This window comes from Amborella trichopoda, chromosome 9 (genome assembly GCF_054954075.1).
Source record: "Amborella trichopoda isolate Santa Cruz 75 chromosome 9, AtrichopodaSantaCruz75HAP2 v2.0, whole genome shotgun sequence".
In the NCBI taxonomy this organism is placed as follows: domain Eukaryota; kingdom Viridiplantae; phylum Streptophyta; class Magnoliopsida; order Amborellales; family Amborellaceae; genus Amborella; species Amborella trichopoda.
Genome location: NC_142344.1, coordinates 56072150 through 56095336, shown reverse-complemented (window position 1 = coordinate 56095336; position 23187 = coordinate 56072150). Strand labels below are relative to the sequence as shown.

Below are 23187 nucleotides of genomic sequence, written 5' to 3'. Positions count from 1 at the left end.
TTAACCTTTGAAGGTTTCGAAATAACCAGATTGTCCCTATATTTTAGAACATTCTCCTCAATTTTTTGCTTTAAAGTCTAAAATTAAATAAATATTCCAAGTGTTTTAAGGCTTTTAACTTTAATATTCACGATTATTAATATTCATGTCTAATATTAATATGTATGTAAAATATCTCTCCCTCGCTCTCTTTGTATGTGTGGTGCGCGTGCGTGTGTATAACCGGTGTTTAAAAAATCAAAATCAAGCTCAACTTGACAGACATGTAATTCTAATCCAATAGGTTTAACTTGACGATTCTCGAGTCGAACCAGACATAACAAGAAAGAAACCTTAGAGTCTTGGGAATCACTAGCTTCTATATTTCGATTCAAGTGAGCCAATTCTAAGTTGGATTAGCAATAAGAAACAAGTACATATAAGGTTGCAACCTTATTCTTTTGAAGTAAGTTGCACCTCAAAAATCCTACATACAAAAGAGAGTGTCAAGGAGTTGGAGGACCCTAAAATTGATCATCTCAACCTTACGATATATTGACATGATGGGAAAAAATGAATTTTAAATAAAAAATAATGCATCTTGTAACAAGTTGTATGGACAATGTATTTTCAAAGTTTTAAGTGTTTATTAATATGCTCTATTTGTACCATTTTCAAATTTTAAATTTTATAACGAAGGATGAAAATAGATTTTTAAGCTATCAGAAGATTTTCAACTCGAAAACAACATCTCTAAACAAATTTTAGAGGTGGGTCTTACTTGCACAGTATAAAGAGCCATCCTTATTCAAACATTCCTTTTTCAAACACTTGTGTGGATAATATATATGTCTCACTCTTCTATTTTTTCCCTCCCATAACACCCAAGACATTTCTCAACATAAATGGTCGCTCTCTCTATATATCTTTGACATTCTTTCTAGTCACTAAGTGATGGGATTCAAACCCTTAATGTTAGGCTTGACTCTTTTATATCTCTCCCTTTATTTTTCTTTAAATATTTTCATATATTTAAAATCATTCGTAGAACAAAAAAAAGCATGGTGATTTTTTCTACATCTGAATACATTTTCCTACATCTATATACGTACAAATGTAAATGTCTATACAATGAATATGCCTCGAACCGCTCAACCGCTTAATCTTGATCGGATAGTTGTGAGTAACTTAACAATATTATTACACTCTACTTGATACCTAATAAGAATGATAATATCTATGATTGGTTTAGATGTACTTGACAAAGAGTCAAATATTGATGAGTGTTTTCTTTTGCTTAATCACGTTATGCATAAAAAATATAACTAATATAATTATTTTGAGTAGGATCTCGATTTGAATACTCTATATATACTTTTCAGATCCAGATCTAGTTTTAAATGTTTTGCATTCTATCGGTTCTTAATCCATATCCGAATGTCATGTATACTTTTCAAATCTGAATCCAAATCTCGATAGATTCGAATATGATCCAACCTATTCTCAACCCTACCAAAGAAGCCGTGGCTCAGGCCCGTTCTAGCTCTCTTAGAGCTAGGCTAAAATTTGTCTTAAAAAAATAACAAATTAAAAAAAATAAAGATCGGGCGGGGCCACCTGGCCAAACTTACCAAAATCAACAAAAGTTTGTGTGCCCCAAAACATATAGAACCCAAAATCCACTGAAATTGTCCAAATCCAAATACCTTTAAATGCAAATAGCCATATTCACAAATATGAGCACAACACGCCAAAAGGCAAATATCCATAACCAGATATCAGAGCACAACAGTGGCTTTTTTCGAAAGAGACATGCTCTCACTCAACTACATCCCTGCAATCATAGAGCTACTGGTCCTCTTTTTCCAGATTTGGTGAACAGGGCATCTTAACCAATGGCTTTTTTTCTATTTTTTTTTTTAAGATAAATAACAGAGATATCTATAGATAAGCTTTCATTGGTTGGTATTTTAGTTCATTGGAAATATCGCTATATTTGTTTTTTTTTCACTTAATTATGCTGGGGGTTTGTATTTTGTTATTCCCACCCAAAATATAATTAATATAATTATTTTGAATGGGATTAGCAGAACCAAGCGACCCTTTTTGTATAATTTTGTTTATGCTCCCCGGGAGCATCTATACTCTTACTCCCTCGGGTAGAAGATTGACCGGAAAAGAGTTTTTGGTATGAAATTTTAGGAACCATTTAAAATTATTAGATGATTACATTAAAAAATATATATTTTATTTCTAACATATATTACACTTTAAAATTTGGATATTTTCTATTCAATATCAAAGCATTATTTTCTTTTAGAATGTAATTTGGATTTTTTTTTATTATTGAATTTCGTAGTTCAAAAGGCTTTAGAAATCTTTATGATAGCCTTAAAATATATTTTCATCTCTAATTATAAAATTTCAAGCTTAAAAATGGTATAGATCTAGTAGATCTATATAAACTTGAAAATCTTGAAAATTGGCTGTCCAAAAATACATTACAACATGCACTATTTCTAAAACTTGAAATCCATTTTTTTCTCATGTCTATACATATTGAGGATCAAAACAACCTCTTATAGTAAAATTTTTGAGATGCACTCTAATTTGATTGTTTAGAGCCTCAACTCTATATAAAATTTTTATTTTTATATTTAACAGCTAAAAATAATTGTGATATCGTTGTTTTAAAGATGAATGGTCATGTAGTATTTAATCCCCTAACAAAAAAAAAAAACATCCCCTTTTCATTGTTTTTTTGTCCACTTATTCCAATCTCAAACTTCGGTAAATTTTGTGAAACTTTCGGCAGGTATTCAGTGTTGTCCAAAATATCAGCGTGTTTCACGAAATTTCGCGGGAAGCCAAAAGCAAAATTTGAATTATCTTTTTTTTTTTTTCCTCACATATTCTTTTCTTTAACCTCGTAATTTCAAAAACTTTAAAAATTGCATATTCATTTTGCTCCTTCAAGGATGATACGGTTATTTTCTCTAAAATTTCAGTGGTAAAATAGTCATTCAGGGCAAGTAGAAGCACGGTGAAAATTTTAGGGGCCTATTTAAAGGATCATGAGCCCCAATAAAACCAGTGACAAATTAACTGGTGTCTCTCTCTGGCGTGGGAAACGAGTTCTAGAGAGAGAGAGAGCTATGGCGATGGATATGCAGGCCATGGCCGCTTCAATAGGCGTCTCAGTTCCCGTTCTTAGATTTCTCCTCTGCTTTGTGGCCACCATACCAGTCAGCTGGCTATGGAGATTTGTACCAGGAAGGCTTCCAAAGCATCTCTACTCTGCTTTAACAGGAGCTCTCTTATCGTATCTCTCCTTCGGTTTTTCTTCGAATCTCCACTTCCTCATTCCCATGTCTCTAGGTTATCTCTCCATGCTCGTTTACAGGCCACTCTGTGGCCCATTCACCTTCATTGCAGGCTTTGGCTACCTGATTGGATGGTGCGTTTTGGAAAACCTCTGAATTTCTGAGTTTTTGGCGATCAATTTGAAGAATTGGATTTAGATCTTCGTTGATATCGCTATTGATAATGATTTGATTACCGTCTTGGTGTGTATTAACTGTCATTTGAGCCTATAAATTGAGATCCTTTGCTTTATACTTTTTTATTAGCCTTTTTTTTTTGTTTGCATAGATCACTTTCTAGCTGTGTTCCAGCTCTTACAATCCTTAGGTCAATTAATATTCATTTTTAAAAAGGTTCAGATACTCTAGTTGATCTCATTGGATGGAGTAATTCGGGGAAGAAGAATTGCTATTGTGTACAATTCTTTCAGCTTTTGTGATCAAAGCAGAGTCAGTATCATTTGAAAAATTTTGGTTCTGATCTTTTCTGTTATTTAAGTTCCATGGAAATCTTCCAAAGGACCATGATTACTGTGCAAAAAGTGTCCAGCTTCATAATCTTTGAGTATATCCACTGATATTTAAGGAAGTTCTAATCCTGTTTCTTCATTTTCTGAAAACTCAGTTCCCATTACTGTGGAAAGTTTTGCAGGTTTAGGACACATTGCTATCTGAAGAAATTTGGCTCAAATTCTTTTTCATTAATTTTATTTTCAAAGTATAGTTCCTAACTAAATGTAACCTATCCTTTTTTATTATTTTATTTTCAAAGTATAATACAAAATTTAGTGTCGCTGGTTGTCCTTTTACAGAAAGCTTCCACTGTGTTAATCTAGCTAGTTAAATAACTTAGCATGGAGGACTTGTTCCATTCATGATTCCATGCACCTAGTCATGGAGAAAATGCCATGTTTCTTCAAGGCTTAAATATTTTGGAATTTGAAAAAGTTCAGTTTAAATGGAGTGTACTTCCTGCATGGATAATCATACTGTGGAAAGGGTATTTTAGTTTCCATAAAATATCTTCACTTGAAACAAGTTTGGTTTCTAATCCTTTTAATGCAAATTTAATTCTAAAATATTGGTTTAAAAAACTACCCAGTATTGAAGAGACAATTTCTGCTTTTTCGATGTTCAAAGAATCCCATGTCTTTGAAGAGATACGGTTCAGATTCTCATTTTCTCTGTTGTTTATATTATCTCATTTGGTATTTTGTAGTTTTCAGCACTCATGAGTGTAGAGTTATCATGAAAAGTGTTTTTTTTGCATTCCTTGAGTGGATACCGTGTTCTTCTAATGGAATTTGCAATTTGTTTGAATCCAGTCCATTAACTGTATATTTTTAAAAGTTACTAATGTAGTTGTTTTAATCAATTAGAATTGAGAGAAGTGTTTTAGTTTATGCAGGATGTGGCCATCATTGTAAAACACGTTAAATACACCGTGGTCCTGTCCTTTCCTCCCTTCATAGCTTTGTTGAAGTGGGGAACTTTCTCAGTTTCTCCAATGCAGATTCTGCTCAAACCTTCTACCACCAACTATTTATTGTTTTTATTTTTTGGGGCAATATCATGAGGACGTTATCCTTTCATTAGAACTTTGTTGAAAAATGATCCCTTGGAGCAGAGAGAAGCATGACACTGTAGCCCAAACTTGTGCCATGGCTAAAAACTAATATCTTTACAAATGAAGCCAAAACTATTTAGATCAAACATTTATTATATTATTTATTGCAGCCAATTTTTCTACAATTGATTGCATCAATGCTGTTATTTATTCGCCAAGCATATTGGGGCAGATTATCATGATTATCTGCATAAAAAGATTTTATTTTTGCGTTCAGAATTTTCAGACACCTTGTATTGCATCCAAGAGGACAATTTGGCAGAAATATTCACCAATGTATCTCTGAAAGGTCATTTCTAGTGTTTAAGCAACTTTGATCCTTACCATGTTTCTCTTAGCTTGAGAAGAAGTATCTGCTGAAAAGATATGTCTATTACTTTATTCATGTACATTAGTCTTTGAACAGAATGCCTAGGAACTCCTATAAATATTTGGATTTATCCTGGTTTGCACTGGAATGTATACTTCATTATTTTTTAAATACATGCATTTGTATAATACTATGACATCCCATCTCTCATGAGTTACTTTTCTACATGAGGGAGCTATAAAGTAAAAGCTCAGGTACGGTACTGGTATTCAGCTACGTTGGGTTATAGATTTGGGTTAATATCCATTATTGATGCCTTACTTTGTATTACACGAGAAATAACATTTTCTATGGCATTGGTTTCACATGATAACTGGGGTTCCATTTATAGCTTTTCTTTATACTTGTTCTATGCATATTTCAGTCTTAAAGGCATTTTATTCTATGAACCATTGGTTCTTTAGTCACCTTCTTTCATCAATTCAAGCTTTGCTCTGCGATAAACTGAGAAAAATTATGAAATAGCGACAAGTTATTCGTGTCATTAGTTGATTCTGTCACCACCATCCTTTTTATAATTGCATTGTAGTGACTTGTCTTTGTGAAGAAGAGATTTGATGCTTCGGAGTTTGTGCTATCCCATTGTAGAGTTTTCTGGATGTAAAATATCAATTAGTTTGGGGTTGTTCACTGTTATATAACAGACCCATGCTTAAGGTATGAACCCATAGATGTCCTCATTGATATGTACTGAACTTCCAACTCTATTTTCTGTTTTAGCCATGTATATTATATGAGTGGGGATGCATGGAAAGAAGGAGGAATTGACGCAACAGGTAACCATAATTTGATACCTTGTTCATTCCTTCTGTTTTGGTCATTTACACAAGTTGCCAATGAAATTTTCTTACTCTTAGACTAGTTGTTTAAATAATAAAACATCAACAGGATTGATTCAAGAACATTTCGCATGGTGAAATTGATCAGATCGTCGGGAAAGTTGAGCTGGACAGTTTAGAATTGCACTGGAAATATCGTTTGCAGAATTGCAGTTATATAAAGAACTAATGAAGCATTGTGAGGGATCCTTGGATTTCGAGTCTATAGACTTGGGCAAATCAAATTGATTCCACATATTTCGCAATTTGAGATGCTGGAATTATATTGGCTTCTGCGCTATGCTGCTATTGGCTTGAGGCTTGTTTAACTGCCCATGCCCTTTCCCCATGAGACATTGATCTACCAAACCATTAAGAATTCAGAGTTCTTTGACAATGCCAAAATTGTAAATAATAAAGATGAGCTGAAAAAACTAGAAATGAAAAGATGAACAAAGACAAACTCGTCCCATGCTTTTCAAAGCAAAAAAGTGTTGTTATTAAGGTCATGCATATCACGAAAAAATTGAGAAGCAATTTGTGCATTTTCAGAAAGGTTAGGGAGTTTTTGGCTCTCTTCGAAATTAGAAAGATTATGAAAAGCTATAGGAGAAAATAAGAAGATGGTTGAAAAAGCAGTGCAAGGCTACAAAAGATAGGACTTTTTTCTTATGATTGGGGTTTTGCTTGTTCTAAAAGCATATTTGGTAATGCCATGTAAAATCCATACCATATTCACCCAAACTGGCATGCATTAGTACCTGATAGCAATAATACCCTTGAGAATGCCAACTGAAAAAAAAAAAAGGAAAACAAAGAAAAGAAAAAGAAATATACTCTTGATCATTGATTTGAATACATGGATGCTGATAGTTGTGGTGTTTCCTGTTCCTAATAGGGGCACTCATGGTGTTAACCCTGAAAGTCATTTCTTGCTCAATTAATTACAATGACGGTTTGCTGAAAGAAGAAGGCCTACGCGAGGCTCAGAAGAAATATCGATTGATCCAGTGCCCTTCCTTGATCGAATACATTGGCTACTGCCTTTGCTGTGGTAGTCACTTTGCTGGACCAGTTTATGAAATGAAGGAGTATCTGGAGTGGACAGAGAATACAGGGGTGGGTTCTCTTTCATCACTTTTATCATTTAGTTCTCCCTTATTGGTTGTTCGCGCTTTCTCTCACTAGTTATTTTATACTGATTTTCTTTATCCAATCTAGTATCTGACAATTGGTTTTCTATACACCTACTTATTCAGTGTTTGATTTTTTCTGTCATCAGATATGGAGTCCATCAGATAAGAGGCCACCACCATCACCATATGGTGCTGCCTTACAAGCTGTGCTTCAGTCTGCTGTCTGCATGGGGATCTACTTGTATTTGGTACCTCATTTTCCACTATCTCGGTTCTCCGAACCCATATATTATGAATGGGGATTCTGGAAAAGGTTGGGTTACCAATACATGTCAGGGTTTACTGCACGATGGAAGTACTACTTTATCTGGTCTATTTCTGAGGCTTCCATTATAATTTCGGGCCTGGGTTTTAGTGGTTGGTCAGATACTAATCCCCCAAAATCGCTATGGGAACGTGCAAAGAATGTTGATATTCTTGGTGTCGAATTTGCAAAGAGTGCAGCAGAGCTTCCCCTTGTGTGGAACATACAAGTCAGCACATGGCTGCGCTACTGTAAGTTTCCATAGATCAGTTTTAGTCAATATGTTGTTCCATTTTGTTGAGAGGTTTGTGAGACTACTATGTATGAGGTAATGACCATCTGATGAAGTGATAGCCAGTGATGGAGGGAGAGTGGGCACAACGAGAACAGGACATGACTCCATTAGTGGGTTCTACTCTCGATAGATCACCATCCATCATTTCATCAAATTGTCATGGATCCATCAGAGAACAGTTTTCCCCTATTTTCTTGGACTACAGTGTTGCTTTCTCTTGTTGACACGCACTCATTGTTGTGATGTTTGTTAGCCCACTCCAGTTCTGTGGATTTCAAATAATGTTGTCTTACAGGGCAAATAATTTATTTGGTGGCTTTTGTGATTTGTCAAGTGCATATGCAAATATTCTTTGGGTTGGGGTTTTGTCATTGGGCTGACGCACTTTTATTGATGTTGGTCATGGAAAATTCAATTTTCCAATTTCAAAAATGTTTTTCATAAGGTTTTGTGTATTTGATGTCCATTGATTTTAGAGTGGGATTACAAACTAACTTTCACAAAATAAAGAGAAGAAGGATTACAAACTTCAACTAAAGATAGGAAACCCCTTTCTATCTTAACCATAAAAAACCAGGAAACCCCTTTCTCTAATTTATTGTTGAGAAACTGCATATTCTCACAGAATGTAATTTTGGATCTCCAGTTTTGCCACTTTTCCCTTTATATTATTTCCTGGCTAATTGTGTTTCTTGATATTAGTTTTTTCATTTTATCTTAAATATTATTGTTTTCCTAACTATTACTTGCCCTACAAAGATGAAGTCTTTCTTTTCATTGCCATCCACTTTGAAATATTTCTTCTTGGTTGAGCTCTGTATAGTCTTAATTGTTATCATTCCAGCATTGTGGTGTGGCTATTCTATATTCTCCGAGAAGTTGAGATGTCTGTTTTAGGATATCAGTCCCTTTGTTCTTCTTACCAACCTATTTCTTGTTCTTGGAAGCTAATGGTAGATTTATTTCAGATGTGTATGAAAGACTCATTCAAAAAGGCAAGAAACCCGGATTTCTTCAGTTGTTGGCGACTCAGACAGTCAGTGCTGTTTGGCATGTGAGTAGAGAATGTTTTTGTATCTAAAAGTTGGTCATGAAGACCCGCTTTTCCAATCATTGTTATGCTTTTTAGCTTTTTTGAGACAGAGAGAGAGTCACAAGTTTTGTCACCTGTTTAGTCAGCCAATTGTGTCCCTTGGTCTAATTTATTACCTTTGCCGCTGTACTAATATGGCTGGATATGCAGGGATTATATGCCGGATACATTATTTTCTTTGTTCATTCAGCATTACTGATTGCCGGATCCAAAGGTACAAACCTTATATTGCTCAAGTCTCAAGACCCTTTTTTCATATTTAATTCTCAAAGGACTCTTTATCTTTATATTTAAGAAAAAAGGAATAGGGTGCCGCCTTGGGGACCCCATGATCCAAGTTGGGTTGCCGCTTCCGGCCCTCTGGGATCTCCCAATGCAAAATGAGGAAAAAAGATATGAGAATAAAAAATGAAAAATTGCCCACGACACTTAGGATTTTGGAATCGCCGAGTCCCAAAAGTCAACTGGGTGCTTCACTACAGCAAGCCACCTGGTTCTGGGCAACTCAAGGCGATTCCCCAATTCAGGATCATCCAGATCCGGGAATCCTCAGTGTCCGAACCTACTAGGGAGATTCCGAGTTGCTTCACCAATTTTTGGATGCTGCTTCATATTGATATAGATGAAGACCCTTCTTTCATATTACCGAAGTTGATCAGTGGAATTCTTTGTGTGCCTGCAGTAATTTATAGATGGCAGCAAGCATTCCCTCCAAAGATGGCTATGGTTGGGAAGGCCATGGCATTTTTGAACTTTGCCTATACGCTTCTGGTTCTAAATTACGCATGCATTGGTTTCCAGGTGAGTTCGCCTTCTCCCTTCACCTAGAAATTAGACTCTGAGGGTCACTGCCCTATTTGGAAGTAATGACCAATGAGTTACTGTTACAGGTTCATATTTAATTTGAGAGAGAGAGAGAGAGGGCATTTTCTCTTACATTACAGCTCAAAGACAAACTTGATTACGACTATGCCTCTTTGTGCGTGTGTGTGCGCACGTGAGCGTGAGCGTGTGTGTGTGAGAGAGAGAGAGGTGCTTTCTTTTAGTTTTCTTCTTATGAATTATATTTGAATTCACATGCTTGCATTTGATAGGTCTGTGATTTTAGTTCGAATCCAAACCTGATTGCATCTATCTATATGTATGGAGAGAGAGAGAGAGATTTCTTTTAGATTTTCCTCTCACTAATTATATTTCACATCATTTGATTGCATTTGATAGGTTACTGATTTTAGTTCAAAATTCAAATTCAAACTTGATTACAACCATCTTTAAGAGAGATTTCCATTTGATTTTTCAGCCTAGAGAGAGATTTTCATTTTGTTTTCTAGCTCAGAGAGGTTTTCATTTGATTTTCCAGCGTAGAGCGATTTCCATTTGATTATTTTTTAGCCTAAAGAGATAGATTTTCGTTTTATTTTCTAGCTGAGAGAGAGAGATTTTCATTTGGGTTGAGAGAGAGGGAGAGAGATTTTCATTGGGGTTGTGACAGAGGGAGATTTATATTTGGATTGAGAGAGGGAGAGAATTTCATTTGAGTTTCGAGCTACAAAATTACATTCTAATAGTTCCTTTCTTTTTGCATGAAGGTGTTAAGCATGCACGAGACGCTAGCTTCATATGGAAGTGTGTATTATATCGGCACAATTGTTCCCATCATATTAATCATATTGGGATCTCTCATAAAACCACCAAGGCCTTCAAAACAACAAGCTAGAAAAGATCAGTGAGAAAAAAAGTTGATGCCCCTTGCTTGATTTTGGTGTCCTTGTATTTTCTTTTTCCTTTTCTCAGCCTAAATCTCTCTGTAATTTTCATGTCCATCTGTTGTTGTCTATGGATAGATCAGAGAAAAACTCCTCGACATACTAGTGTTCCAATTTTGTTCATGAACGTTTTTTTTTTTTTTTTTTAATAAGAAAGGACACAGTTAGACTACTAACTTTTGTCATAGAAAGGTCATTGTCGACACTTAGCTGTTAAATGTAGAAGCAGATTGTTGGAGTGTGGATTTAACCTGGCTCTAAGTTAAGAGAATTTATCTCATATTATGCAGGGAAATGAACACCCCAACTCTCCAGTTTTACATTTTTCAGTCTTGAAATCTCAAAAAAGAGAGAAAATAAACCATGAAATACGAACTAAACCACAAGGCATAAAAAAAAGAAAAAAGAAAAAGCGTAGTAGTGAAATGATTGGCCAAAATGAGTATTGGCCAAGAGGCTGAAATCTTGTCAAGTAATAAACCCTTACGGCACATTTAATTCTCGTGAAAATATTTTTTGGGTAATTTTTTCGTGTAAAAAAATTTCTCTCTTTTGGTTAGAGGTAGGGATATTTTTAGTTTCTTTATAGCAATTAGCTTTCAATTAGTGTGAAAAGATGTGTATTTTCACACCTAACTACATTAGGAAATTTTTTTACCTGAAAATATTTTCACGCGAATGAAAACGTGCCTTTATAGAGAAGTGATGCATGCATGAAGACAAATTCCAAGCAAGAAAAAAAATGACCACGTGAATTCTCCACAAAGAGAATGAATTGCAAGCAAGGAATGCTTTTTTTTTTTAGCAAATGGAGAACTTGACAAAGTGGATTCTTACTTTTTTAGCAAAGAGAAACCATAGGGTTTAATTGAGGCACCAATTCAAAAAAACGAAGACGCTCCAAATCTACCAAAACAGAAGTGAAAATGAACTAATTTATCATTAAAGTGATTATTTTTAAAAGATAATTTTATTCAAGTACCTTTTTAACTATTTTCACCAACCTTAATTAGTTGAGAAAAAGTTGCGACAATAATGATGACTTATTTAACAAATATTTGATATGTTGAGGTCATGTTGGAAAAACCGGGCAAAATAATCGGTAACAGCTCGATTAGATCGGAATCGGCTATTGTCTGGTTCCGGTTTCAGGTAGTTTTGATGATCGGCTGGTATTTAAAAAAAAAACAAAAAAAAGATATAAAATCCAAAAAATAAAAAATTTGGTTTATAATATATTTTTTGATATTCTTATACATTATGGTAAAAATTAGAAATTGTTTGGTCATTGATATTCACTATGATATTTTTTCATTTTTTTTAGAAATTTTTTAAAATAAAAAAATGATTATAAAATCTATTTTTTTTTCAACTTCATTTGAATGTATTTTATGTAATCATTCTTTATATGTTTTTCATATTTTAATAGATTTTTTTTGTATTTTTTTTATTTTTTTCAATAATTTATTGACTGCCCGGGACTTGTCTGGTTAGAGCAATTGAAAAGCCGGTTTACCGGTTATGGCAGTTAAACGATTTCTGGCTTCGTATGCGGTTAACCGTTCCAGTTTGATTGTACGAACACTATATCGAGGTCTTGAAATATTAAGCAAGCATTTCGATAATTAAGTGGCCCGGATCAGATTGCATAAATACCTTTGCTTGGTGAGGAGTCCCATCTTGTTAACTGTTTCTTATCGAACTCTAAAACCACAACCAACCTTACTGCTCTTTTTCTACTCTTCCAATAGAGGTGTAAGCAGGGTAGGCCTAAGTAGATCCAAGCCAAGATTATGGAGCTAACAAGTATTAAATTTAGACTTGCCCCGGCCTGAAGTTATGTTAATGATGTCGTAACCGCCCATGTTGAGCCGTGTAGCTTGATTTAAGAAATTTATCAAAATACTTATAAGGGATTAATTATTTGACATTGTACCATATAGCTTGATTTAACAAATTTATCAATTTAAAAAATTTATCAAGATACTTATGCGAGATGAACTATTTAATGCTGTACCTATATAATTGATCTAATTTCAAAATATACACATGATCATGAGTTGGAACAATAAAAAAATATATAACATATTAAATAGTGGAATTTTTCTAAATTTAAAATTCATGGGGTATATTTAAAAAAAGTATAGAATGAGACCATTTACCTTTGGTACAAGGTGATCACAATGAATCTTAACTATTGGATGCAAAATTGGGTGGTTTCATGTCTTCCATTGACCAAGCTCAAACTTGAAAAAAAAAAAAATTTCGAACTTTATAACATATCCAAGATATCAAATTTCACATGGGATGGTTGTACACAATCCCATATATTTAATGGGCAAACTTTCTATGCTTCCCCTACAGCATAGAAGTTCTATCATCCCCCTTATCCAACCGTCCATTCTTAATGGATGGCTAAGATTGCCCAAACACAATGTCATGTCTCTACACTATTTTATTTTTAATTTTTTTTTTATAAACTATTTTGACACCATATTTTGGACATCCATTCATCTATTAAACTTGCACTAGAAAAAAATATAAAAAAACTATTTTCAATCAAATAAAGTGACCAAAATACCCTTGAAAGTTTCAAGGGGTATTTTGGTCATTATATTTTATCAAAAAATTCTTTTAAATATTTTTTTATATGTACGCCCCAATGAGAAGATGACATGTACCAAATTTCATTTCATAAAATTTATATTAAAAAATTAAAAGTAAAATACTTTGAGATATCGGATCTAAGATCAAACGGTAAACGGCTCTCTTGATCAAAATTGGAGGGCTGGATGGTAGGGGGAGGATAGAACTTCTATGCTATAGAGGAAGCATATAAACCTTTCCCATATGTATTTAAGAAACTCGGAAGAGGAGGTACTTAGATGAACTGTTTTACTTAAAATAATGACCTCTAATGAAATTTTGAACATCCTTGGCTTGTACAATGGTAAAAAAAAAGTGTTAAAAAACTATAATTAATTTAAATAAAAAAACCAAAATACCCTGCAAATTTCAAATTTCAAAGGTGTTTTGGTCTCTTTTTTTTTTCTTTTTTTTAATTTTAATATTATTTTTAAAATATTTTTTAGGGTATAGTTTCTATAAGGTTGCAATCTTAAATAATCCAATTTAGGCACACTTTAAAATTTTATCATAACATGTAATTTTATTGTAAAAAAACTTAGTATTATCTTAAACTCTACTTTCATACTTAATTAGAAAACTTTAAAATTAAAAAATGGTTAAAAATTAAGTAAATTTATAAATATAAATATATAAAATTCTTAAAAATTACAAGATGCACTATTTTAGATACTTGAACTTTTTTTTCTTTTCGTATTCATACATATGGATGTAATTAATTAGAGAGTTTTTTCAACATTAAAACAACATTTCCGATAGAGTTTTTGAGGTGGATATGTGATTGTGCATTTTAAGGATGCAACCTTATTAAAACTATTCCCTTTTAATGTCCCTTTTAATAAGCTTTTACCAATTTATCCGGATATCAGTTCCATTTTTGCTGGTTGAATCTCTCACTGGAATGGCCACCCTATCCTTTAATTATTTGCAAAGGTGCCACCCCACCACCACACTGATCAAAACAAGCGGTTTGCTTTCTCGCTCTAAAAATGGGCTCTTCTCTCTAACCCACCCTTCTATCTTTTCATATTCTCTGTCTTTTCTCTCTTTGGAGCCCAAATGGCTCAGAAATTTTGCGGTCCATGCGGAAAACCCTAACAGGAATGTCGATAAACAGCAGCTCAATCTCTCTGTATTACGTTTCACACTGGGTAAGTGCCTCTGCTTCTGTGCTCTATTTCGTTTCTTGAAGTTTTCGACTGTTTTCTTGAGATGAGTCTGAATGGGGCTTTTCGGAGTTCAATTCTGAGTGATTTACTTACCCAAAAAAATTCTGAGTGGTTTTAATGAGAAATTCACATGGGTTTTCATAACAGTCTCTCAAATGAGGCTTTTGAAGCTTGAATTCTGGGAGATTCTCTCTCTGTCAGAGTTCAAATGAGGCTTTTGAAGCTTGAATTCTGAAATATTTTATGGGTTTTCATCTCTCTCTCTCTCTCTCTCTCTCTCTCTCTCTCCAAACAGGGCATTTGAAATTTGAATTCTTTGAGCGTTTAATGATAAATTCTCTTTAGTTTTCATAATCCAACAACCCTCCCCCAACCCCTCCCTCCTCCTCTCTCTATTATTTGGATGGTTTTCAATGGATTTGGAGATTTCTCGAGCTTCAATTTTTAGATGGTTTTTGTGGATGCGCCACCTCTGTTTTCGTGCAGGAATCCCTGGTTTTGATGAGTCCAATTTGCCCAGACTACTTGGCTCTGCATTTGGGTTTTTGCTGCTATTAAACCATTTTCTTGGCGTGAACTCTGTGACACCTGCACAGCTGGTAAGCGAAAAGATTAGAATCATGGGTCAAAACCCTCATTTAATTTTCTCTTGGAAAATTAATAAGAGCCCCATTCATTCATCCTCAATTCCTTATTCTTTTTTTCGTAGTTTTTATTGTTATTATGAAGTTGGAATGTATCCTCATAGTGACTCACCCTTATGAGCTAGTATGGATACTATTCAAAAGCATCCTAAGGAGAGAGTATATCTTACGTATCTTTGAAATCTGGCTTTGGCATTGTTGTTCATAATCATAATCGGCCTTTCTTTCACCGAAGTCCAACGTTTAGATAGTTTAAATGCCATAAATATGAAACTTGTCTTTTCTTTATCTTGTTGAGATGGTAATTTTGTTGTGGCAGAGATCAGAAGTTGTAGGCATCTGCTTGGCCGCCTTTTCAATCACTCTCCCTTATATCGGAAAGTTTCTGAAGGTACAAATAAGCCTAGAAACTGGCATGTTCCTGCTTTTAGTATTTTTCAATACTCTCTCTTTTTTTTCATCAAGTTCATGAATTAATAGGCTTTTGAAGTTAAAAAGGAAACGGAATTGATGTTATCTGGTTGCATTTATCAGCATTGTAAAAGTGTTTGTCAGGTAGCTTTATCGCTTTCTATTTCTTGAATTCATGTGTAAATTAACATATTTAGAGATTCTAGGATGGATTGACAGGTGATTCTCACTTAGTTGCTGGAACTATGCACTTGGGTACCATGCCCATTCCCAAAACTTGCACTCGATGGTAATTTCCAGGCAAATCGTGAAGAAATATTTCCTTTATATCTATTCCTTTGGTTTTCTGTTAATTATTCCTCCTTTTATGCATAATGTTTTGAAGTGGGTCTAGGATTCAAGCTCTAGCCTTTGATAACCCTTAGAAACTATACCATTCCCATTCCCAACACTAGCATTCCATAGTAATTACGAGGTTATTCCTCATGGAAATTGGTTTCTCCTTCTGTTTCTTTTTTCATTAGGCCCTCTTTTAAGTTAGATTAATCCTTTGATGAATTTGTATATTAATCTAGGCTTCTAGCTTTAGAACTTATTAATCATTACCTATTTTTCTGGCTGTATGGTTTGAACTGATGAATTAGGTTGTTTTCATTTCAGCTTATAGTGTTAATTCTTGTGCAGGGCGCCAATCCAGTGGAGCGCCAATCCCTGCCAGAAGGGAACCAGCAGATATTTATTCTGCCAGAAAGTGTATCGGATACTGTAAAGGAGGATTTGGCTTGGGTATCATATGTCTTGCTTCGGAATACGAACACCATATCGGTGGTAAACCTCTATAGCTGGAAATAAAAAACAATTCAATCAAGACAATTATAAAACGTTTTGTAAGAGTATCATTTGTATTAATTGGGACTTCAATCAATGCTTTGAAATAAAACAATCAAAAAGGAAAAAAATTGTTTTGAAAGTTAAAAAAATAAAAGAAAAAGAGAAAAAGTGAGTAGAGAAAGGAAATATAGATGAGATACCTTAATATGGTGTTGTTGATATGGTGGTGTTGTTGATATGTTTAAAAAGAGTTTTTCTTAATTTTATCTTGTAACGATTGTGATTCTTAGGATATTGGCTGCTTCCCCTTAATCTAAATTTTTATGTTCTTATCTTTCTCTCTTGGTGATGTTCTCTGACAGCTCATCTATGTCAATGATGCACTCTGCGTTCGTGGATACTGGAATACTCCACCAGATGCATCGAAAGCTCAACAAACCAAATGGTTCAAGGAAAACATCGAACAGATAGGATTTGCCAGCTTGAATGAGGCACTATATTTCCCCCAAATGAGAGGTTTAAACTCATTCTTCGGCTCTTAGATTTTTGTTCAGTTATCTAAATAAGGACAGTGAAATTAGTTTTAGTTTGATTATGCTAAAATGTATTTTAGTTTTATATTGTTCTTGGATCTTTAGTCGGGATGCATTTTGTTCTTGGTCTACAGTCTGTGTAGAAAGGTTTTCTCTCGCTCATGTCTAGGAATGGAATTCAGGCTTTTTTATGGCTGATTTTGCAGAATCAGATCTTCAGAATATGTTACCAAAGGGAGCAGTTTCAGTGTTGGTAGAACCAGTGCTTGGAGTTCCTGAGAATTCGAAGCCATCACAAGGGTTCCTCTTGTTGGCATCAAGTATGGGCTATGCATATCTAGAGAGAGATAGGGCTTGGATAAGAGCCTTGGCAAACAAATTCAGAACCCGTGAGAGAAAGCCAGGAAATAGCTAAAGGGATGAGGTCAACACTCATGCCATTCTATTCATGCATAACAAGAGAGAGAGAGAGAGAGAGAGAGAGAGGGAGATGTCTCATAGGCCGTTGAGTCTCCTCGCCACAACAAGAAGGTAGAAGAACCTTAATCAAGATCCTTTTTTCTTGGCTTTTGAGATGAATTTCTTTGGTGGAGACTTGACCAAGGTTGGTCAGAAAGAAGAGGTTGCTCCCTGCAGTTTTTATCTCCTTCTATGTCCTTTCGTGTCATCTTTTTGGGGGTGGGCAGTTGCATTTGTAACATAAAGAGTAGGCTCATGGCCACCTTGGCTCGTAAGGCTCATCGAGAATTAGAGCCGTGGTTTTTGTTGAGGAAGATAATCTTGTTCTTGAAAGTGATGGAAACATGGAATACTTGCAGGAAAATGCCATTGCTGCTCCAGGAGTCTCCCTCTCTCTCTCTCTCTCTCTCTCTCTCTCTCTCTCTCTCATGTGTACAGTTGAATCACAGTTGCAGTGTCCAATGTTGCATTGTGAATTAAGCAAAATCTCATATGTTTTGGCATGACAAATTGTTCGAGGAAACTGTTCTAGTATTCTGACAAAAACATGTAATGAACATTTTCTGATGGATAATGGTAACATTATTCTCTCTCTACAAGAACTTCTCCAACCCATATACCAGATTCTGCAAAACCAGTAAAGAAATTCAATCACACCACTCCAATAAAACCAGAAAACAGTCCAAATATGAGCCTTTTACCTTGAGTCTAACAACCCTCCTGATAGCCACTAGTAGGCCTGGCATAAAGCATTTCACATCTGTTATGTCATGTTTAAGGGAGTAGACCTGCATGTTGTCATATTTCAAAACCAAAATTTAGTTAAAACTCATAAACTTTACGATCTTATAATAAATCATGTCTGGTTTTTCATGAGAACTCATGTCTGAGAAATAGACCCGCAAATTTCGCATCATGCTCAAGAGAAAAGTTTAGTCAAAATTCTTCATTTTGTACTTTTCGTGAGCATTTATGGTGACCACCTTTTTTGTGAGAGAGATCTCAAAGTAGTATACCTCTCCTGGACCAGAGAAGTAGACTGTGGTGCTTGAAGGGAGACCTGGCAAAACCAAACTATGGACACGAATGCCGTCTTCACCAACCACTTGACCCCTGGCCTTTGCACAGGTTGATCACAGAATAGATTCAGGAGAGGAGAACAAACAAGATGAAATCCAACGGAAAACAAAATGAAAATAATCAGATGTGAGAACTTTAAAAGAAAGACAACAGGGTTAAACAGAGAGAGAACAAGGTCAAGAAATATGGAAACCAGTGTGTGTGAGAGAGATATCCAGTTACCAAAATGTCTGTTGAGATATCATCCCTATTGTATAACTGACCAAGGTTTGAGATGTTGTCAGCTATCTGGATTGCATCCGAGGATGGAAGGTCCTAAAAATTCAAAAGGAGAGACTATCGTTATTAGTTTCAGTCATTCAAAAGTTTCAAAACCATACCATAATTTTCAAAAGATCGATTGTCCAAGTAAGGGCATGTCTGGATGTCGCCCAAAATGCATGCATCGCGTGTGTTGGGCGGAACTCAATAGGGAACTGATACAAACATGTCTAGCAGCCAAAGAAGCTATAGTTGTATGCTAAATTCTCACTAACACCATAATCAGTATGCAGTTACTACGCATAGATGAATTACTGAATTTTATATATTCATATATATATATATATATATATAGAGAGAGAGAGAGAGAGAGAGAGAGAGAGGTCTACAGTTTCATAACTTAGGAATTATACTTACAGATGCATTCGGTCTGGATTCAACAATCTCCACATTGTTATAGTGAAAGGAAGCTGAGATTGCAGCTTGCTGTAGAAGAACAGAGCCTATTGATAGAGTTGGGGCAATGAGGCATCCCTGAAACAAACCCAAGTAATGGGCGTTGCTTTACCGGTTATTGGAGAGAAGGTGAACAAATGGAAACATGAATTTTACAGTGTTTGGTTGAGAGAATTAATGGAGAAGCTCACCCAAGCTCACCATGCTGGCCTTCTCACAAAATGCAGAGAGTGCAGCTACTGTATCCAACTTCATTCCAGGCACATAAACAACGCTTCTCATGCCAAAGGCCGTAGCCTGGAGAGAGAGTCAAAAGTAAGCTGTATTTCTTCTGAAGGAAGAAACAATACAGAAGGAGATGGAGGATTACAGACAGTAGCATGTCGTAAAACATATTGGATTAGCATTCTTCAGCATATGTTGCAGAGATAACTAGCACAGAGGATGAATACTTCAAAGAAAATTTTGGTTGGTTTAAAGTTTCATGCTTAGATAGAATTGCACAACTCTTGATTTGAAAGCATTCTGATATAGACTGCGAAATAAGCACTCATTAAAAGAGAGTTTATTTTGTTCTCAAAAATAAAATCACTTCTCCGTAACAGTAAATCTACAGAAGCCACAACCTGGCAGACATTCATCTTAGACCCCTTTTTCAAGCACTAGCTCAGATCAGATGAGGTAATGAATTTATATAAGATAGCCCCATTTACTGAGTTGGACTTGCTTGAGTCACTCGGAACCAACACCCTGCAGGTTTTTTTATCATCCTGCCCGTTTTGGATGACCACGACACCTGTAACCAAGGGACTTGACCGATTCTGCCCAGGTCGGTACAAAAAATAATAATTATAGTCCAAGTCTCGACCGGTCAGAATCGAGATCAACGTGCCAACTCACACCTGCCCCTTGAGCGATTCTGTATTTAAAAAACACTGCTAAAACCACCAGAGAGAGCCCTTGTCCGATCTGTGTTTTTGAACTTTGCTAAACGCTATCAGAAAGAGCCCTTTTTCGATTTCATATTTTTAAATTGTTAAAACCAATCAGGGAGAGAGAGAGAGAGAGACCAACCAACCTGTTTCACATTGTCATAGACAGTTGAAGGTTCAGTGAAATCTACTACGACGCCGGTTGCTTGTGACTGCATGTGAGATTCAAAGATAAAACATATTAAGCATCAACAATTGGCAAGAGAAACTGACATAAACAAGGATGAAGGGCAATAAATAAGGGGAAAAAACTGAGTAAAAACACTAACCTGAGATATAGAACCCAAAACCATAGTTAAATCACTAAGTATAGGAATCTCCAGAGGCTCCTCCATGCCAGATACCTGATCAGAATCATAATATCAGTAACATCAATTCGAAAGTGACAAAGAAAATGAAGATTAAATTCTATATTCATTTCGACACAATGATAAAGGTAGTTGTCGTGGTAGCGGTTGTAGTGGTGATAGTAGTAGCATTGATACAATAGCAACAGTAGCAGCAGCCAGCAATATAGTAGTACTAGAGATGGTCTACAAGAGAGCATTTATCTCTTGTACATGGAGGTCATAATCATTCTCACTCATTAGATGTTAAATTAGATGGTTTGGAGTGGATCATGAAATCCAAAAATATTATTTTTGAAACTCGGTAGACAATCCCAATACTAAGCATAGGAGTTGGACAAGTAGTTGCACTGGTAGTGAAAATATGGTCATACTAGACGTAGTAGTCACTACCAAATGACACATCCGTCGCATGAACCTTTAATTTATGAAATTCATAAATGAATTTTGAATTTTTTTGCTGCATCTTTACTGATTAAGTCATTTTATTTAAAATCAGACTTTCCAAATATTCTTAAACTAATATATAACATTTCTTTACATCTAGATTTGGTTTTAGAAATAATAAATTTAAAATAGAGATTTGAAATTTAAGGAAAGACACGAGACAGAAGTCCTACTTTTCATGCAATTTTGAAAGACAGAATCTTGGAACTAATTGGAATTAGATATGGATATAGGCTTATTGGGTTGTCTTCATAGAGCGATTGTAGTTGAATGTGAGGATAGAGATGGTCTAAGATTTATAAAGTTATTCATTCTCCTCAAGAGATTTATGGAAAATTAAAGACAAATAAAGAGTAAAAAATCAGTTTCCTACTTACTCCCTTTAGTAATATCAATGTTTTGGAAATCACCTCCTAGGCCGGTAACTTGGCCAAGTCCGACTGAACTCAGCCAAGTTATTGGGGCGTGGGTACCCAACTCGCCCCTAACTTGCCTCACCGAGTTCCATATCGGTGAGTAATAATAAATATTAGAAGATACTACATGTCGGTAGTCATTGTTTGAAAACTCAACGAATCCGAATCGGACACACTAGAGTTACTCATACTCCATAAGCTGCCGACTCTGAAACCAAAACCATGAGAACCGGCCGTCGGTTCAGGCAAGTTTTTGTTAATCGTTTTAGAAGTCACCCAAGTCTCCATCAGACTCGGACGAGTCAAGTTGCCTCGGTTTGGCTTGGGACCCTAGCGAGCCCTGACCCAAGTCATTGCTTTAAAGCACTGGTAGTAGTAGTAGTAACCTTTCCAGCATCTTGTCCTATGAGAACGGTATCAACTGCACCAGCCACCTCCATTCCTCGGGCTTTGGTCACTGCAACTATTGCAGCCTTGCCAATTTCCTTTGTTGCACCATTGATGATCACCTAAGCAAAAATAGAAAACAAAAACTTCAAAGTAAAAATCAACAACAACCGAAAAAACCCAAGAAATATGTAGAAAAAAGAGGGAGAATGACCACCTATTTATAAATAACTACACAAATGACCATAAATACTTTAAAAAGCCAATAAAATATTTAACATGTGAGTTACTCATGAATTGGGAACTAAAATAATGTGCATAGGAATTGGAGAAAAAATCCAAGAAAAAACGGTCCAAATATTGGGTTGCATTTAGTCTTATGTGAATTAGAAAAATTAATTCACAAAAAAAAAAAAAAAAAAAGGGAGAAAATTTAGTATTTCAACCACCTAAAAATTGAATACAAAAGAAATAAATTTGCCAAAATAGAAAGCAGAAATAACATTAGTATGATATGAAGAATAAAGAAAAAGAAATTAAAAGATCACGACTAAGAGCAATAAAATTAGAAAATACAAGAGGGAAAAAATCCAATATCTATAACAGGAAAAAAACCCAAAACCATAAGCTAAGCATCAGAGACAAGAGTAGTTGTCATCAAAATGAAAAAAAAATAAAAACATCAGAGAAAATATAGTAACCATAAATATTCAAAAAATAGATGAAATACATGGAAAAGATTAACTATACGAAAAAAAGAAAAATTCAGATTCACAAAATGTAAAAACCCATAAAAAAATGTTTTTTTTTTTTTTTTGATCGATAACTTACTGAACCCATCAAAGATTTAATGAATATTTGGCTTAATATCTGGAATTTCAGCATAAAAATGCAACTTGGGTACCTTGATATTGTTGGATTTGGGAGTTTGGATTGAGCATTGGACCAGAGAATTGCTTATTTTATGGGTTCGAATTTGTAAAGGGATACAAGAAGCCGCCATTGCAATATGTGCAAAGCTTACAGTGACTGTGAAGTGTGAAGTAGTTTGATAAGATAAGTAGGACTACCCAAAAACTGTCCATATCTATCTTCTCAAAGACGGTTTTACCCATACTGTTTTGTAATAGGGAAAGGAGAAGGAATTGATATAAAACACATCCTGTGAATGTCACGCCATATGTCGTCTTCACCCTTTGATTTACAACAGTGGACGGTAGAGATGAATGAGTGCATTTACTATACTCCTGTGTGAGGAGACTTAGGAATATTTTTTATTCTAAAATTTTGGAAACTATTTAAAAATCATCATATTGAAAAATCATTATATTTAGAACAGGCTTGTGGCCTTCCAACCC

General features: G+C 35.0%; 3 protein-coding genes across 11 annotated transcripts; 2 read left to right on the top strand and 1 right to left on the bottom strand.

The window, feature by feature from the left end:
- Window positions 1-3071: 3071 nt before the first annotated feature.
- Window positions 3072-10922, top strand: LPLAT1 (MBOAT (membrane bound O-acyl transferase) family protein). 2 transcript variants are annotated; one of them, XM_006857831.4, is made up of 8 exons: window positions 3072-3436; window positions 6059-6114; window positions 7055-7275; window positions 7439-7847; window positions 8860-8945; window positions 9135-9198; window positions 9667-9785; window positions 10574-10922. In XM_006857831.4, the coding sequence occupies exons 1-8, from the start codon at window positions 3135-3137 to the stop codon at window positions 10712-10714; spliced, it is 1398 nt and encodes a 465-aa protein (XP_006857893.2). In that variant the 5' UTR covers window positions 3072-3134; the 3' UTR covers window positions 10715-10922. The 2 variants fall into 2 exon arrangements, with proteins under 2 accessions (XP_006857893.2, XP_088704447.1); XM_088848321.1 differs by having other exon boundaries at window positions 6227-7275.
- Window positions 10923-14120: 3198 nt separating this feature from the next.
- HCF208 (chaperone (DUF2930)) lies at window positions 14121-17821 on the top strand. 4 transcript variants are annotated; one of them, XR_016041589.1, is made up of 7 exons: window positions 14159-14547; window positions 15052-15164; window positions 15529-15600; window positions 15827-15909; window positions 16305-16448; window positions 16814-16967; window positions 17191-17821. XR_016041589.1 is itself a non-coding variant. In XM_088848319.1 (7 exons), the coding sequence occupies exons 4-7, from the start codon at window positions 15907-15909 to the stop codon at window positions 17397-17399; spliced, it is 510 nt and encodes a 169-aa protein (XP_088704445.1). In that variant the 5' UTR covers window positions 14345-14547; window positions 15052-15164; window positions 15529-15600; window positions 15840-15906; the 3' UTR covers window positions 17400-17821. The 4 variants fall into 4 exon arrangements, 3 of the variants coding, with proteins under 3 accessions (XP_006857894.3, XP_088704444.1, XP_088704445.1); XM_088848319.1 differs by having other exon boundaries at window positions 14345-14547; window positions 15840-15909; XM_006857832.4 differs by lacking the exon at window positions 15827-15909 and having other exon boundaries at window positions 14121-14547.
- Window positions 17822-17892: 71 nt separating this feature from the next.
- Window positions 17893-22886, bottom strand: CRR1 (Dihydrodipicolinate reductase, bacterial/plant). Of its 5 annotated transcripts, none has more exons than XR_016041591.1 (10): window positions 22734-22886; window positions 21829-21951; window positions 20502-20576; window positions 20319-20384; window positions 19432-19537; window positions 19202-19318; window positions 18746-18838; window positions 18460-18561; window positions 18145-18231; window positions 17893-18069 (listed from the first exon to the last, which is right to left on the bottom strand). XR_016041591.1 is itself a non-coding variant. In XM_006857833.3 (10 exons), exons 1-10 carry the CDS (start codon window positions 22830-22832, stop codon window positions 18037-18039), a joined length of 891 nt encoding a protein of 296 aa, XP_006857895.1. In that variant the 5' UTR covers window positions 22833-22882; the 3' UTR covers window positions 17893-18036. The 5 variants fall into 5 exon arrangements, 2 of the variants coding, with proteins under 2 accessions (XP_006857895.1, XP_088704446.1); XR_016041592.1 differs by having other exon boundaries at window positions 18460-18556; XR_016041590.1 differs by having other exon boundaries at window positions 18460-18556; window positions 19442-19537.
- Window positions 22887-23187: the final 301 nt, after the last annotated feature.